The sequence below is a fragment of the Pristis pectinata genome, chromosome 14, assembly GCF_009764475.1.
Source record: "Pristis pectinata isolate sPriPec2 chromosome 14, sPriPec2.1.pri, whole genome shotgun sequence".
NCBI lineage: Eukaryota > Metazoa > Chordata > Chondrichthyes > Rhinopristiformes > Pristidae > Pristis > Pristis pectinata.
Window position 1 is genome coordinate 15,298,944 of NC_067418.1, and position 17,889 is coordinate 15,316,832.

At 39.3% G+C, this 17,889-nt stretch overlaps 2 protein-coding genes across 3 annotated transcripts in view; both read left to right on the forward strand.

Moving 5' to 3' along the window:
• Nucleotides 1-6,817, forward strand: part of LOC127577699 (transmembrane 7 superfamily member 3-like) — a 29,441-nt gene extending 22,624 nt beyond the window's left edge. Inside the window, exons 12-13 of one of the 2 annotated variants that reach the window (XM_052029150.1) lie at nt 316-500; nt 6,694-6,817. In XM_052029150.1, coding sequence (XP_051885110.1) covers nt 316-485 — 170 coding nt within the window. In that variant the 3' untranslated portion in view covers nt 486-500; nt 6,694-6,817. Of the gene's footprint in view, nt 1-315; nt 3,657-6,693 lie in introns of those variants that run through there. The other variant, XM_052029149.1, reaches the window with a different exon arrangement.
• Nucleotides 6,818-11,210: 4,393 nt separating this feature from the next.
• LOC127577736 (vesicular glutamate transporter 2) overlaps nt 11,211-17,889 on the forward strand; it is a 40,673-nt gene continuing 33,994 nt past the window's right edge. The window contains exons 1-3 of the mRNA XM_052029245.1: nt 11,211-11,296; nt 12,978-13,230; nt 13,644-13,762. Coding sequence (XP_051885205.1) covers nt 11,211-11,296; nt 12,978-13,230; nt 13,644-13,762 — 458 coding nt within the window. The remainder of the gene's footprint in view (nt 11,297-12,977; nt 13,231-13,643; nt 13,763-17,889) is intronic.

Sequence of the window (17,889 nt, forward strand, 5' to 3'; positions counted from 1 at the left end):
ACGTCAGCTCATAAGCTGGGAGTAGCAAATTAGATCACTCAGTTAGTGAAGCTGTTTTCTATTTGTCAAATTCTGCTTGTGGGCTAAATGAAGAAAAGATGGCAGTAATCTCCAGCAGTTTAGATTCTGGGAATGTTGGTAACCTCCACTGTAACTTGTAAAACTGGGCAGTTTGCTTCATTCTGTACTTGAATGGAAGTGGGATGCAATATTATGTTTTTAATGAGATGCATTATTTCTTCAGATCATTTCTGGGGCTAAAGCCCCTTGATTTTTGTTAAACGGATCATAATATTTTAATTCTTTCTCCTCCAGATTACATTTTGACATCTGTATGGGTGTTCTTGTTCATTAATGGCACAATACTGCAGTTTATTTTGGCAAGAAATAGATTAGCTTTCCCACCTTGTCCGTACCAAAAATGGAAGAGGAGAAATGCAGTAATCGGAGAACGAACGCCTCTGTTGCATCCTCCTGAAATATGACCACGTGAAGCTTTGGTGTGTATGTTTTTTGCTTCATTTCTACATTGTTAATCACACGGTGCGGAATTCTGTACAAACTACTCTTCAAAATGGAGAAGAATGTTGTGTTTAATCCTTCAGGATAGTTTATGGAATCTCTTTTGGAGGACTTTGTGAAAATAAGCAAATTTTAAAATTCCCATTTGGATTGAATATTCCTGTTATCCATATTTGCGAATATTGTTAGTGGTGAAAGTAAATGACTTGCATTCATGAAACAATTATTGTATATCTTTTTAATGAGACTGATAGCCTGTCTAGTCAGGCTGTATAAAATAGGTAGCTTGGTATCTTGCATGATATATAGTGGATCTAAATTGAATGTGACATGTTATAAGTGGGGGAGAAATTTTTAGCTTCTCATCTGTTCTCCCTGCTGTAAATGGAAATAATATTTATGATCTTTCCCACAATACTGAGACTAAGTTTGCTGAGTTTAGTTTTAAGAGGTTCTTCCTCACTTCCTCCTTGTATGTGGAGGATTAGAAAGGTTGGCGAATAACTGAAAAGCAGTGTATCTGAACAATGTTTATAAGTCTAGCATTTCACTTAAAATTAGCACTTTAAATATATTAAATACTTTCATGTCATGACTTTTTAAACAAAATTGTAACTTTAGAATAATTGTGTTGAATGTTGTTCAACTTCTTGTGTAGTTTGCACCTAAAATGTACAGCTGCTCACTACTTAGGATCTTTTACACATTATCACAATTATTATTTCACACTATAGTTTCAGTAGAAAGTTTCTGATTCAGTTTTGTGTAATTCAATGACATTTCAGTTTGGTGAGCAGTTCATTGTTCAGCCTCAAAGTTAATGGATCTGGTTTGGAAGCATAGTGCAGGTGTACTTGGTCATCGTCCAAGGACACAGAGCCAATTATTTCTCTTGTGCTTTCCATTGTGTTTGAGGGATCTAGAGATTACCCAGTCTAATTTTGCACATGGCTCTTAAAACAGGAAAGTGCTAATCCCTGTTTTTTGCCGCCCCCCCCCCCCCCCCCCCCCATTATTGTGGACTGGAATTTTGACCCAGAACTCAGCCCTAGCCCTAGTGTGAATCCCAATGTTGTAAACTGATTTCCCAGCATACTTTTTTTTAATATCTTGATGCATCAAGTTTTTTTTGTGTTTTTTAGTGTTTTGCCAAATTATTAGAGTTCAGTTTTTTTTTGTGTGGCTTAGAATGTGAAATACTATTTCTAGTTTGTGGGGGGAATCGACAAACTAACAAAGCAAGAAATCAGAATTCAGGTCCTGATCTTCATCAGATGACACATTCGGTTTGTCTCATATCCTCCCCTTTTTGATTTCACACCCCCAACCCTGCTATCCCAAGGATCACATGGGATTTGTTGTTAACATAATGCAAAGTACCTGAAGTCCAAGACTGGCACCTGTCATCTCTCTGGGACTTTGTTAATTTGCAGTTTCATTTATTTTGTCTGCATGGACCACTCAATACTATAATAAGCATGAATGAGTGATTTTTTTTTTCCCCTCTTCTCTCAAGAAGATTACGAAATGTGCAAATGAATTCCTTTACCTGTAAAGATAATTATTTTCAGAACTCTTGTTACTGGATGACATCATAAAAGACGAAGTCGCAAGTTCTGCTTGGAGGAACGTAAAATAGGGATAAGACATTCAGCCCTTTAAACTTGATTTGCCAGTTGCACAGATGATTCACGTCACAGTACTATGGTTATATACCTTAATGTTTATCAATACCTTCACCCAATGCTACATTTTTGCCGAAATTTTAATTGCTTCTGTAAGACATTGCATTCATTTTCGAACAGGAAAACAGTTCTTGTGAATCAAGGTCCAAACTTGCTCCTTGTAATATGATCCTCAGTGATCTATGGAAAAATGCACTATTTTATTCATATCTGATTAACTTTGTAAATCACGACAAATACTGTAGAAATGATGTAAACTCTTAGTCTATTTCTCACTTTATTTGATTCTTCGCAACAATAGCAGCACCGTAGTTTAGCCAGGAAGTTACTGGATAATGACAACATCACTGCTAAGGGTAATGACAAGTTGTTTTATAAGGAAATCAAAATTGAGATAACATGTGGAAGAATCATTGAATCAACTTGCACTAACATTGGCATTGCAGTCTCTCCCATGTGCCTATTTTTTTTTAAATAATCTGTTGTAAAATAATGGAGGTTATTTGCGAGTGTTTTGTTTTTTGCAGTGGAAGAATATTTCTGTACCAATGTTACTGAGCTTTGACTATTTGAAACATTATCATTGACAAAATTAATGTGCAATATATCAAGAAATACTAATCCAATGGATTCAGTTCAATAGATTAAAATTGAAATTTACATGGTTTGTCTCAAATCCATGTGGAGTTGCAGCCTCACCATGCGAGATGTCCCATGGTCATTGTTCCATGATAGCATTCTCTGTGAACTGGGTAATGTACACATGCCCATCCGTTTTCTCAGAGTTTGCACTTTAGGATTTAGAGCCTAATTCCATTGTAATTCTCTAAATGGTCATGGTTTGGAGGGGGTTGGGTGGGGGGAGGGGTGTGTGAAAGAACTGGAAATGTTAGAACTTTGGAAGTATGTGGATCAGTTAAGCATATGAGATGAGAAAACATTGCTGAGGTGATACATATAAATGAGGGTTCTTTTCACTTGTCTGTAATTTGCACCATTTTCTGATTAACACATTTCTGAAAAATTGTTTCCTATTAGCTATATCCATATTATGGTGCAATGTTTAGCAGTTGATAACACGCATAAATTGAAGCGTTAACATCTATGTAAAAGGGGCTCAAGCTGAGTTTTATTTAGTGTATATGGTATAGCACAGTTTGGATCTTTAACACTGTAACAGTTTTTGAACATTAAACTGATTTTTTTTCTAATGAACGTATTCTTAAACTTTTGCACTGTCCAGAAAGCTCAGTGTAGAACTTCATTTGGTAGCCAAACAGGTGTACATGTTTATGTCTGTTTGTATGCTATTAATTTTGCCAAATGACCAATAGACTTTATGTAAAGAGAAACTTGTGATCGTAAAACACCAGAAGGATTTTGCTAATCTTTAAATTGTATATACTGTAGTTTATTTTCAAATTAAAGCTTCAATCATTGCTGATTTCCTCTTAATTGATTCATTTGACTAACAGTTTATGCAGAAACTAATTAATCTTTTTGTGTAGGGCTAGACTTTGTAAGCAAAGAATATTATTATGTATGCTGCAAAATTAGGTGAAATGGCATGCTCTAATTTGTAGAACTCCTGAGCTTGTTGGTTGATTTGTGCATCTCTACCATTTACTTTGCAGAAGCTTTCAGTGCTATTAGATTTGCAAATTAACTGCCCTTTGATCTTGTCCCAAGAATTTGAGTCTCGTCATAGTGCAAGTACTGTTTAAACAATGTAATAATTGTTGACCACTAATAGACCTTTTGCCCAGCAAGTACAAATTAACTCTAGTTTCTTCTCCCTATGACTTACTAAAGTTTTAAGTGCCATTTTGTGTTTTAATGTGTGTGTATGTGAGAAATGCAAAAGTTGAAGAGTGTAGGAAGATGCCTACTAATGGCAACTGATGCCAGATCCCCTAGTTTGGCAACTATTGGTGTCTATGCATCAACACATGGTAAGTATAATATATGAATGGAATGGATTCTGTTAAGTATGGAAAAATAAGACCATCTGGTCCATTGTTTCCTCTCCACAAACCGTGGTGCCCTTTCTTTTGCCGCCTCCTCTCTTCCCCCTGCCCCCCCCCCCCCAACAATTGGTAGGGGGAAAAAATGTCCTTGGTCATTTTAGAAAACTCTCTGGCAAATTTCCTGTCTCCTGTTAGTTAACCATGATTTATCATTTGGATTTGGAGCAGGAGTAGGCCACTTGATCCCTTGAGCCTGTACAGTCATTCAACGTGATTGTAACCTCATCACAGGAGGCAAGAATAATCCCCTCAAATAACTCAATGCCCTTGGAGTAGATAGCAGCAAAGCAAAATACTTAATATAATTTAAATCTACTAATGTGGCATATTGTTGCAAAATTCTTCACTGCCTATTAAATAATCTCTCCAGGTGGATTGTATATTCATAATAAAAACATGAAAATAGTAATTACCTAAAAAACCTCTGACAATGACCATCCCTAACAAGAGAAAATTGAACCATCTTGCCTGGGTCAGTGCACCCTGCCTGCCACACAGTATTATCTTGGGCTGGGAGTTGCTTCTGTACCATTCCTACAGGAGCAGGTTAAAGGCTATGTATTCTGGGAAGTGCTTCCTGACTCACTAAAGGTGTGCTTTGTAGATGGTGAGAAATCAGGCATGTAAAGGAGTACTCTCCACTTCCTTGGGTAAGTGTAGATCCAAAAACACTCAAGAAGCTCTTCATCAAGGGGAAAAAACAGCCAACTTGATTGAATCCTCATCCATCCTATTAAATAATCACTCCATCACTACTAGCAAGCCATGGTTATGTGAATCAGCTACAAACCATGCACTAGAGCATCTTGTCAAAACCTTGTTAAAATGCCTCTTAAACTTGCTTTTTTTTAAACCATGGTGTAAAAACTATACCCTGCCAGTTCCCCTCTAATTCACAAGTCATCCATACTCTGAAATGTTTCATAGCTACACAGACGAAGTTTCATTTTCATAGAAGAAAGAAATAAATCTTTGTTCCCTGATTTGTGCTTTGGGGGGCGGGCGGTGGAGAGGAGAAAAACTATCTTGATTATCGTTGAGTGTAGATACACACTCATTCAGAACTGCTTTAGTTTTCTCGCATTCCCTATAATTGTGTGCTCCATATAAACATCAGAATTCCTTGTTTCAAAGGCAGAGACTAGTAAACATGCAACGTGGACAACAGCAAACAAAATAGATAGAATACCAAAGAATAGTTGCTAAGAAATTGGATTTGATTAGTGTTTTTTCCAGAAATCCAAACTGAATTTTATCAGGAGTAAATCACATTGGTGATCATTGTTGGGTGCAATCTCAACCATCGCAAAATCGGATTCCATGTGTTTAGGTTGTGATTTATTTTCGTTCACCTGCCATGTTCCTACCATCAAATGTACACCTAATCACACACATGGTCATGCATATTTCAAATCAAATTGGAGCTTGGTGATTCAGAAAATGATCGTCATTGAACACTGACGGAAACATAAGTTTACTGTTTATTTTCCAAACGTGACAACGTCATTTTGTCACAACTCAAAAGGGCTACTCTACTGACATCAGGACAGATCACAGGGCAACTCCAAAACTGACTGTGGGTTCCTGAAATACCTCTCAAAGACCAAAGAAGGTGCTAAAACACAGTGCTTGTTACAGCTAAGGCATTCATTCAACAAGAGCATCCATGGTGACTCTGGTGACATTGCTCCATTGATGGAGGCTTCCTGGTAGATGGCAACTCCAGGGAGGGGTGGGGCCAGTGAGCAGGAAGCACAAGAACTCCACCTGGGAAGACCCTATGGACAGTCTTCATGCATGATCTCCTGGGTGAGTAATATCCTAGCAGGCTCAGGTTTCTGAAAGCTGTAGCAACAGATATTAGAAATTTTATGGGATGATCCATACAGAGAACAGTTCAGATACATGATAATTCTCTTTCTGGCCTCGGGATTTTTCTGGGTGGCCATTACATACCTCAGTCATGTTTCTCACTTTGTGGCTGACTGACATTAGAGAGGCCAGCTGGGTTCTGTAGTCATGGAAGAACATGACTACATGATGGCTAGGACTTGCTTCCTTGGAGCACAGAAGAATGAAGGGAGATCTTGGAGGTTTACAAACTTGGGTATAGATAAGGGGGGAAAACCTGCATGTATTCACCCTAAGGTCGGGTGAGACTAGAACTAGAGGATATAGGTTTGGGATGAAAGGTGAAATATGAGGGGGAATTTCTTCAATGGAAGGGCGGTGCTAGTGTGGAACTAGCTGCCCGTGGAAGCAGTAGATGCCGGTTCAATTGTAACATTTGGGAAGTTTGGATAGGTACGTGGATGGGAGGGGCTTGAAGGGATGTGGTCCAGGTGCAGGTAGATGGGACTAGGCAGAAGATCAGGTCAGCATAGACTAGATGGCCGAAGGGTCTGTTTCTATGCTGGAGTACTCTATGACTATAACGAACTTATTTGCTTTGATTTCAGTGATGGGAAGCCAGCAATGCGAACAAGTTCCTGAAAGTGCAGAAAACCAGTGACTACAGTCGGGTTCCTGCAAGGACAGGCCTGAGTAACCCAGATCTTGTAATTAGTACAACACGTAGGCAGTCGTGAATCCTCAGAAGAATTACAGTGCCATGTGTCCTGGAAGCTCCCACGATTCTTTTTGTCTTTCACAAGTCTGGCATTTTCAGTGGTCAATGGTACCCTGAGAGATGAGTCTTGAGGACAAGAGCTACACTCTACCTTGGTGGCGTTAGACCTGAGCGCACTCCCACTACTTCAGATGGGCATTGATACAATGACTGGAATGTAGGTATGAAGATGGCCTGGGAAATGAGGCTCTGGTGTCTTCATCAGTCTTGTAATACGCAGCAGTATTTGCATTGCAGAGTGCGTTGAGGAGATTCGCCAGGATGTTGGCTGGATTGGAGGACTTCAGTCATTGGCGGTGGTGGGTGGGAGAGATTAGATAGATCGGGTTTATTTTACCTGGAGCGAAGGAGACAAAAAGGTGACCTGTTTTAAAATCTTTTTCCCATGGCATGGGTGTCAAAAGCAAGAGGCCATAGATTTAAGGTGAGTGGAAGAAGTAAGATAGGTAAGGATATGGGCCTAATGCAGGCAAATAGGATTAGTGTAGGTGGGCAAAACGGTTGACATGGCTGTGTTGGGCTGAACGGCCCACTTCTGCTCTGTACGACTCTATAACTTCATGCTAGTGGGTTGCATTATGTAACTTGGCAGCCTGATTGAGGAGGGGCAGCAAGGACACCTGGAGCCTGAATGTCACAAAGCACGCGGAACTGGCAGGGCAAGAAGTATGGAGGGTAACGAAGTCTCCGAGGTGTTGGTCCTTCTCACCGGGAAGAGCTTTATCTCCCAGCGGCGTAGAGCAGATAGAAAATGTCCAAAGAGGATTCACAAAATCCTATATATGGGTAACGAGGCATTTCTTATCAATTGTGTGCGCAATCATAGTGAACTGTGACACTCTCCACGCTCCGATCATTACCACCGCTACGTGCACCGATCACAGCGATTTCTACTCCAATTCCTTGTACTGTTTGACATAATATCTCCGTTGATGAATGGTATCTTGCAAAATGTTTGTGAAAGAATTCCATCAGTGCCACAGCTGCCATATTATTCTGGCAATGAATGAGTTGTACCCCAAATACCTTCGTGGTGAAGCCAAAACAGTTCACATAACAGTTCAAAACTTATCAACATAATTGCAGTAAAAGTGTTAAGGAGCACACCTGACAGATTTCATTTAGCTTCTGCCTGAGAGCTGGTTTGAACCTCTGTCTCTGTGCCGATAACGAGAAGGATCCTCATCTTCACGGGGTGGGGAAATTGCGTTTGAGAAAGTCGCCTCTCACTCAGGAGTTTCCCTCTTGTCCCTTGCTAACTTGCACCGTGTGGAGGAGATGATTCGCCTTTTCATTATGCGGCATTCGGCACCCTTAACCATGTGTGGTGGCCAATGGTAAGGTGAGGAGGTGGGAAAAATGTGAATTGAGTCACAGTATGTAAGTAAGGATTTGTGTGCGTATGTCCTCATGTTGAGTGCATCTCTGAGAGCAGGTGTTCTACTGGAGTGCAACTCACCTTCAGACACCTTGTGATGTCATGGAACATATTACAATATTACTCCATTGAGTATAGATTCTCACTCCTCGAAGAGACACTCCAGTCATCTTCTGTCAGACTCTTGTGATGCCCCAGACAGACATTCCATTCCCTCTCGCAGGGCATATCTCATCGATGAGCACTTCAGTGTCCTTCTCTGTAAATCAGACCTCCCTCTCCCTCTCTCCTTCCCTCTTCCCTCCCACCACCTCCTTAACCTTCCGTGGCAGCCATAATGTGTCTTGCTCCTGACTGGATGCAGTCGGGAGGGTTCCTGTGGGGGATACCGCCCTTCTCTCATTGGTGTATGGCACTCTAGCGGCAGGTATATTACAGGTTACATTTGTCCCACTGGGATCCACGCAGTTTTCGTTTTGGACTTCTCCTCAGTATAAAACACGCCAATGCATTTGTACACGAATCATTGACCACTTGCATGATTTTTTTCCGAGGGAGACCAGAATTGTTTCTGGAGTCATTTGCAACCGTGTTTTAGCACACCACAAAGGAGCAATTCAACTTTCAGGCAAGGGTTTTAGACTAGTTTGCCTATCTGACTTTTCAGGGCTGCACAGTGAGAGTTAATATGGTTAGATGACATAAATTGGCATGTGAGGGAATGGTAAAATATTGCATTTCGTGCACCAGTTTTCACATCAACTAATAACGATTTAAAATCCAATCCACACAGAACATGAATCATTTTACTATTTGTCAATGTTGTACGTTAAATATGTAACCAGTGTCAATCAACTTCTAAGTGACTCTGTCCTTGTAGACTATCATAAACATAATAATAACACGAGGAATAGGAGCAGGTGTGTGTCATTTGCTCCCAATCATGAAGATTGCCGTAGAACTTCTTCAGCAGTTTCATTTTTCTACTTTATCCTCGTCATCCTTGATTTCTTTAACGCCCCAAAATCCAGTGATTTTATTCTAAGTGACAGCGTGCCACCAAATTGGCAAAGCATCCGAAAACTCTCAAGAATTGCAGAGAACAGAAACAGCGCCATAGGAATGTTTCCCTGGGGTTGTAATTAACATATAGGACGATTCATAGGGCCTTGAATCCTCTGACCCGTGATGCATTTTAAGTACTTGTATGAGTTGTTCAAATATGCTTCTGTTCTGCAGCATAATCTTCACCTCCTCTTAGTTATTTCTCTTGTTCCAGACTACTATTGGAATGTTTTCGGGTTTTAAAACTTGAAACTATTGTTGCGCTTGAGGTTTGGTCAACACCTTGAGTTGCGTGTACTCCATTTTTAATAGGTTTAGGGATATTTTTCAAATATATTTTGCCTTCAGCCAATTGTGTAGAATATTCAATTTTCTTTGAGATATATGATGCAATACAGAAGATATTAGCTAAAACAATTGGCAAACTTGATTATAGATCGTACAATATCGTACATTAAGTAGGAATTAAATATAACGTGTATTTAGGAATCACAGCATTTCTGGTAAGAATTTATGAAATAAGGGATGACATGACAGTGATTGTAAAGCTATATCTTTGACGGATAAAGACTAAATATCCAAAATGCGCTTATGAAAAGCACCGTGTAATCCATTCTCACCTACCTAATGCCAAAAACGAAACAATATCGAAATGTGATGGGGTGTTCCCCTCAAACAAAACCTGCTAAAAACAAACCTGATGGTTTACACCTATGGTGAGTCTGAACAGTGTCAGGACAAACCACCAGGCGGAGACGTGGGCCACAAGAAATTAGCCCTAAATCAACCGCTGTTAATTTGGTGCAGCAACTTGTTCAGTCCCACGGTAGCTTTTAAAGAATTCTCATGTTTTACTTAAATAAGGAATATGATGCAAAATAACACTTCTGTAAAAGTAAAATTGAGGTGAAATCTTAAGTTATTTTTAATTTGATATGACAAGGCAAAGAACAATTTTGAAAATGTGCAAACTATTTCATTTAAAGAAAGCGAATTGTTAGATCCACTGTGAATATATATACTGCAATGCGTAAGGGTGATCTTTTTGCAAATGTAGGAACTTGCTTTTTTCCCCCAATTATATGTAAGGACAGAGAAGCCGCGAACGAGTGGTGTTGCTTAGATGTGCATTCAACAAATTAAAGGGGTGGGTGCCTACATCCATTCAAGGCTAAGTATGAATGTCGGGGATTAGAATGACGTCAGGGTGGGGAGAACATGCGGGAATTGAGAGAAAACTTGTCAATTTTTAATAAACTCCAATCTCCGCGAGGCAACGACACAGCCAGGGAACCTGCGGTGAGATGATCGAACCTTTGATGCCGTTTCCATAGCATCCACAGCCCAAGTAAGCGCTTGGTGACGGTGAGGGATTTGCTCTAATCCGGTCAAATCCCAGAGAAAGTTGGCGATAGAACCAACACCCCCCTGTTCTAACGCAATTCAGTTACGCGCTGCCACTGTCCAAGGTGCTGAATACGCCATCAGCCAGTTTCCCAATGCAAAGTACTCTAACGATCGATTGCGCCAGGTAGCTTTGTTTCGTCTCTGCATGCGACTGAAAAGTCGTGCATATTCATATACTTTATTAACCTTGATCTACAGGCTACATCCGTGGATTATTTCTTTTTAAGCATCAACAGTGCATTTCTGAAGCTGGATCCCCTAAACATCATGGCTGTTTCTGAATCTTCAGTGGCTGGACACGGGCAACCAAATAAGACTGCCTCATTTCCTCTTTGAACTTCGAATCACAGCAGCATATCGGTTCTTATGTGCCAGTCGTACGCTCCTCTGTAGCTTGAGAGCACTTGATCGTTTCACCACGTTAATTCTAATGAACTGTCATTATCTCTAGAATGACACTTTCATAAGAGTTTCTGCCTGATCACTTTCAGGAGGGTATGGATACTGTTAAGGAACGGGTCTTTGCTCCTGGCAAAGAGGGGCTGAAAAATTTTGCCGGGAAATCTCTTGGTCACCTGTACAGGTAAGACTTCTAAAATATTTGTCAGTCTGCGAATCAATATATGCATTAAAGAACATCCCTTAAATACCTCTGAATCGTAGTTGGGAAAAATATTAAAATAAAACATAGATTAAAACACGATTACTGCGGAATGATCACAATTCTTCTGTTGACTTAATGTATGCTACATAATGTTTGTGCATGATGTTCTATCACCCAACATTCTCTTGTTACCCCTTTCCCCAATACTTACCTGTATATCTGTCTTTGCTGATAACACTCAGAGCGGAGTATGTTAAACATGGCTGCTAACAATATCCCCTTAAGTGTCAGCTACAATAGTCCGAAATATTTTTAGAATAAAGGATTAAGAGACCTTTGAGTTTTGCCATGGTCTGCAAAATCTACTTATTGCACTATGGTGCTGTTCCACAGCTGTCTTGTGTAATCTCCACCTTTGGAATCAGCCATGAAACATGTAAATAATTAATATCAGAAGGGATGTCTGTTTCTACCTTTGGTGGCTCTGCATTATCCAAAGCGCTGCATACATATCGATCTGTTTAATAATATATACACCATCGTGCCTTTCAATCAAAACAACAATCACGCGAGGCCGCGCCCCCCCCCCCCCCCAACCTCCACCACCACCAACAACTATAATTTTGATGTGGACCTTTGCGGTGTAATTTGTCAAAGCTTTTTTCTTAAAATTTGATCAGTCTATTTACACAATTATTCGTAGAGACGCAAATATTTTGATGTTTAAAAATAGTGCTTAGATAGCATGCGTCTAAAATACATCTGTCCTAACCTAGAGCCTTCTTGGCCTACTCATCAATGTATTTGCTTCATATGCTTACATTTGAACAATAGCTACTTTCACTTGTTTTTACATAGAGGACGTAACAAAACATACACATTTGATTGCATTTTAGCTAATTAATGTTTTTTTTGACATATCCGTGCACTATTAGTTGCAACCACTCCTGCTTGTTGCAATTAAACAGAGCAACAGCATTGGTACCTAAGAAATCCAAGTTTTCAGTTGTTTCTCCTGCGTTTTGATATTTCCATATAAATTCAATCTCAGCAAATATTGCAAAATATTTCAGACTTCCACTATCTGCGTTTTTATTTATTTTCACTAAATATCATTTGTATACTAGTATTATTAAAATGAAGCAATACACATTTTTTCCCAGATTATATTTGTAGACAATGAATTTCGTTTCTATTTTAACGAAGATTTGTCATGCAAAAAACACTCATCCTAGACTGAAATCAGGCGTTTAATTAAAGAAAAAAAATGCCCGCAAATTCCATATGTTTAGGGTTAGACATCATTTTAGGTGAACATATGTACTTTTAAAAAAAACCTGATAATTACAGGAAGTACTTGTTCTTATTTATAAATAATTATGTTCTAGGTTCACATTCCTTTCAATATTAAACTGATACTCTGTGGTGGTCGGCAAGGGTTTTATTTATCAGATTCATGTAACATATGAAACGAATACTTAGCAAAGGTAAAGTAATTTATGTAGAACTGTCTTATACGATTGTATCCAGGCGACCAATTTCAAAACACAAAAAAAGACGTTTCTGACGTTACGAAAAGTCCATGCCGATGGATGGAAGCAATCCTAAAGAAATTAAAAGAATGTTTCTGTGGAATAAATGTGATTCTTGTCTGATGCAGAGTCTTAGAAAAGAGGCAGCAACATGGGGAAAATATCGAGCTGACCGAGGATGGAAAGGTGCAGAATGTCCGCCCCAAGAAACCGCCTCTCTGCGATTGCACCTGTTTCGGGTTACCTCGCAGGTACATCATCGCCATCATGAGTGGTCTGGGCTTCTGTATCTCCTTCGGGATCAGGTGTAACCTTGGTGTGGCCATCGTGGATATGGTCAACAACAGTACTATACACCACGGGAATACAATCATTAAGAAGGTGAGAAGTGCACGCCCACAGGCTGGATTCCAAGCATTCCGCTGATTTCTGCTTAATCCCAGAACATCGAAATACACATTTTATGTAAAATTCATTTGGATGATTGCCTCATTGTATATATAGAAGATGATATCATTCCTTTGTCCCGCTCCCCCTTTGTAAACCACATCAATCTACGTTAAATTTAGAATGGATCTCGGCTCAACTGAGAGATCCTCTCCCCGTTTCCCCCTTCGTTGCCCGTTTAATGTAAAAAGAACAATTCCTTTCAAATTGACCTCTAGTGTTAAAACACATATCCGATCATTTTGAATTGTACATGCCTGCCTTGACATATCTAAACAATTCATTCCCGTTTTGTTAACGTATAACCTGACTTGCATTTCCCTCCGTTCTTTCTCTTTTTCCACAAGAAAGCGACATTTAACTGGGATCCCGAGACTGTGGGAATGATCCACGGGTCCTTTTTCTGGGGGTATATCGTCACTCAGATTCCCGGAGGTTACATAGCATCTAGATTGGCAGCAAACAGGTAAAATAACTTGGGAAATAGATAAATTGACTGACAGCCTGATACGGAGACTGTAATACCAAAATCGGGAATTAGCAACTGCGGATGGTCGCATTATATATTCGGTTTTTACTTGAAAAATGCTTTTATTTTACCAATGATCCAGTATGTAAATTGATCATTTTGATTTCAAAGCAGGCAGTTGAACAAAAATAATTGAACGGCAATTGCATTAAGTTTAAAAGCTATTGAATGGAGGAAATGCTGGTATACTAAATGGGATTCCACAATTGCATCACACGCCCGGAGTTGCGCACTGTCCGGAATCCTGTCTTAATGAGTCCTATCTTTTCAATAAAGGTCGAATATGCCTTTTTCAATCGTTGAACTTGACTTATTGACTCTGCCCGTGGTCTTCGATGTTTAGACCATCAGGGCACCTAAAAATCTATTGAGATCTGACCACTTTAGTTCGCTTTTAATCTATCCACACTAATTTTAAAAAAGATGTTGCAATCAAATAGTTGAATAATATAACAAATCGTAAAGCACGGTTATATATGCTGCGAAAATCAGATTAATTTTAATTTCCCTTTCAAAATTATATTCTTCTTTTTGTTTGCTTTCATAACAGATGCAATGTTTTAAGCAGCACTTTTTTTCCCTTTGCAATTTTAAGTCCAGGGCCGATTTACGTTTCTTTATTGCAGTTTGGTTGAACAGATAATGCAGGGACGTGAAAGGCAACTCAGGATGTTGTTCGAGATATAGAAGCGAGTTGGGTAGCAGGTTGTGGACGACCCGTTTCCATGGAGTCTGTTAATATTTCGGTACTCAGGGGGTTTCATCCAACCTGTTAATTGGATCCCCTGAGCTTTAGACCTAGTTCATCTTAATCCGAGTCACGCACTCCCGTCTAATTCAGCCATGCAGTAGGACGCGATCCCACTTTCAAAACTAACAATATGTTCAATCCGGTTTCAAACGTCTCGGCCGTGTGTGCAATATTTTATACACCTCAGCTGCAGAGGAACGTGTTTGGTGTAGCTACTGCAGTGAGCGAGATGATTTGCGTAACACTGCGACAAGATCGACCCTTGTCAAGCGGATTGCTAAAAGTTGCAATGACCACAAGAGTCCCTCTTTCATTCAGGATCGGACAATGCTGAAGTGTTTACATGAGAGATGTATTTCATTCGAATAATTCGTATTAAATAATTTAATCCGCCACCGCAATAAAATGTAAAGTGTTAGGGAACAGAAGCAGGATTCCTAATCCGCATTGTCTGGCGTGCAGACTACTTAAACAGTGCAGTATACCGTGTTTACAGGTTTATGTGATAACAACACATTGCGTGCGAACTGCGAGGTTACAGCACAGAGACAAGAATATCAGAATTCTACGTGGAAAACTGTTGGGGAAAAATAGATCTAAAACGCGCGAATGTTCGTGTTAATTAACTACAGAACATATTTGGATATATCTGTTAAAGCACAGGCCTCGCGTAAACCCCAACCACCTTACAAGGCAAACGATACATCCCAGTATTATTTAAATATATTCCTAGTGGAATGTGGAGGTGGTCTTTTAGCATTGCAATCTACAACCAATTATCTAATTTTGCATTTCCACTAGATTGTCTCACACTGATGCAGCCGGTTTCACTTTCAGAATAAATCTCTTTATTTTTTCAACCAGTCAGCAAAAGGCCAGCATTTACTGTCCGTCCCAATAACGCTCGAGACACAAGCGTGTGTATGTCTATTTGACACGTCCTTTCAAACTTTACTGGTCGTTTCTAAATACTCCATGTGTCAGGAAAAGGGTTCTCCGGACAAGAGCTCATTGAGGTGTAGTAAGCATTTGAGATATCAACCGGGAAGTTTAAAAGATGTAGACTTGTGTGGTGGAATAATCCTATAAAAAAAAGCCAAATCTCGGGATTTTTTTTTCATTTCATGGAAAATAACACAAAACATTGCTCGATGTTGCATTGTCTGAAATTGTGAAAAAAAAGTAAATTCACGATTCCATTTTAACAGGGCTAAGGCTTGGAAGAATAATCACAGCCTAACATAATAGCTAAAATTGTTTATTTAAAGCGGTAAAGGTGCTGATTTATCGTTTCTCTCGATTTGAGTAGATCGGTTGCACGATATTTGACTATTTGTTCTGACCCCCAATGGAGTTCATTAAAATATGTCCGCTGAGATGCAAAAGTCGCCCTGAGTTATATCGATAAACAATAGCTTTTCAGTGACAGTTTCTTTTGGTGGTCATGGCGATTAAAACCGGCAACTTTTTATAAAAGCCACCTAAGGCTTTTTGTCTCGATTTCCAGTCTCTTGTTAGCTAAAACGTTTGTATGACAGTGTGGAGAACCATCCTCTTAGTTACTTAGATGAAAACTACACGTTAGGGCAGCAGCATCGTTAAAGATTCGCCCTACTCGCTCTCCCTGGGCACAATTCTGAGCTTGAGTTTACAGTTTATTATCCGCAATGGCCACTTGGCAATTGTAGATTAAATGCACCTTCTGCTTGCCCCAAGTAGCTTTGGTGCAGCGTTCCTACAATCATTGGAGACAGAAAATGTATCTTAATAAATGGTATCAAATCTATTGACATCACCATGAATATGCGCACAACCACCGTTTTTCGATGCTCCCACTGCCACCTATATTTTGTTTTCTGGCTACAGTTATAGTTAAGCCGAGGACTTTCATAAAAGACAAAATACGGGTATATGTTTCACCTTGTTCGGACACTTATTGAGAAATTCCATAAAAAGCAGAATGTTTAAATCATCGGCTGTAGCCTATGGCGGCATGCTTATCCGAACTTTTATTGGGACACTATAGTTTCATTAGTCTGTTCTTTTAAAAAAAACAGTAGTGGACTATTTCTACTAAATATTAGTTAACTTTATTTTTACTCGTTATTTCGGATCTAAACCACAACGGCAAAACACAAAAATATGATTGCATTAAAGATGCACATAAATTGAATCTTATGTAACAGCTGTTAGAAAAATATCCTTTAAATTTCCGAATATTAAGGTTACAGCTCCACATATTTAGATTTGCAGCAGTTTCCTTTCATCATTCGTGGCCTTGGCTCTGTGAATTGTGACCATCTGCCAACCCACACTGCCTTCCAGTACCGGTTGTGTGGTTATGCGACAACATGAATCAGAAAACGCAGACTAACTTAGCGTGAGTTTGTTTCCGAGAATATTATTGCAATGTAAGAAGGGGGTCCGTTTTGACAGGCAACGTTCATCTCATTTTATGCTCTTTCTTGGCTAATTAAAATACGGGAAATGAGCAATATTTCCCAAGGGATAAACCATTTAAGCGTCGAGATCATTCACTGAAATGTAAAGATTTCAAATTGTACCAAATGCAATACTCTTTAGAAATTCCTACAAATCAGTTACTTGTGTATATCAACAACATACCAAAATATCACTTGTACAAATACATTCGTTCATAAATCTTAACAAACCTGCTTCTCTATCTTCCCCTGTGAAGATTAAAATAACTTTGTGATTAACTTTAAAAGTCAACTTTCTCTCTTGTATTTCAATGCAATGCCCATATTTGAATACACAGTTTTTTCCCCTGACATTATCAATGACACATTGCCTCGTTATCCAATCAAAACCTTCCAATAAACCCTTTCAGTTTTACAAATGAGATCAAAGGTGAATCTCACTTCCGGTTCTGACATCGTAGAAGTGAGCATAGGCACATCAGCAATGGAGATGGTTGTTCTTGTTGGGCTCGAGGAAAATTCCAGTCAGATTTTCACCCTCTACAATACTCATAATGTCCTTGCATGAAATCTTTTGCGACCTAGAGAAGAGGAACTATCCGCTTTGCGTCCGAGGAAGCACCTAGGAGTCTCCGCAATGCATGCAAAACACCCGGCAAAAGTACCTTTAATCGGGTGGATAAATAGACTGAAAGAACTAATTAACGTGCCCCGAAGATCGATCTGAAGGGGCATTGAATTGGTTTAGTTTAAGATAAGGAACTAAAATAATTCCACCAGATTAAATTCAAAACTCAAAAAATCCTCCGTGAGAAATAGCTCAATGTGTGAAAGAATAATCTGAAAATATATATTTTTATAAAAAAAATAGA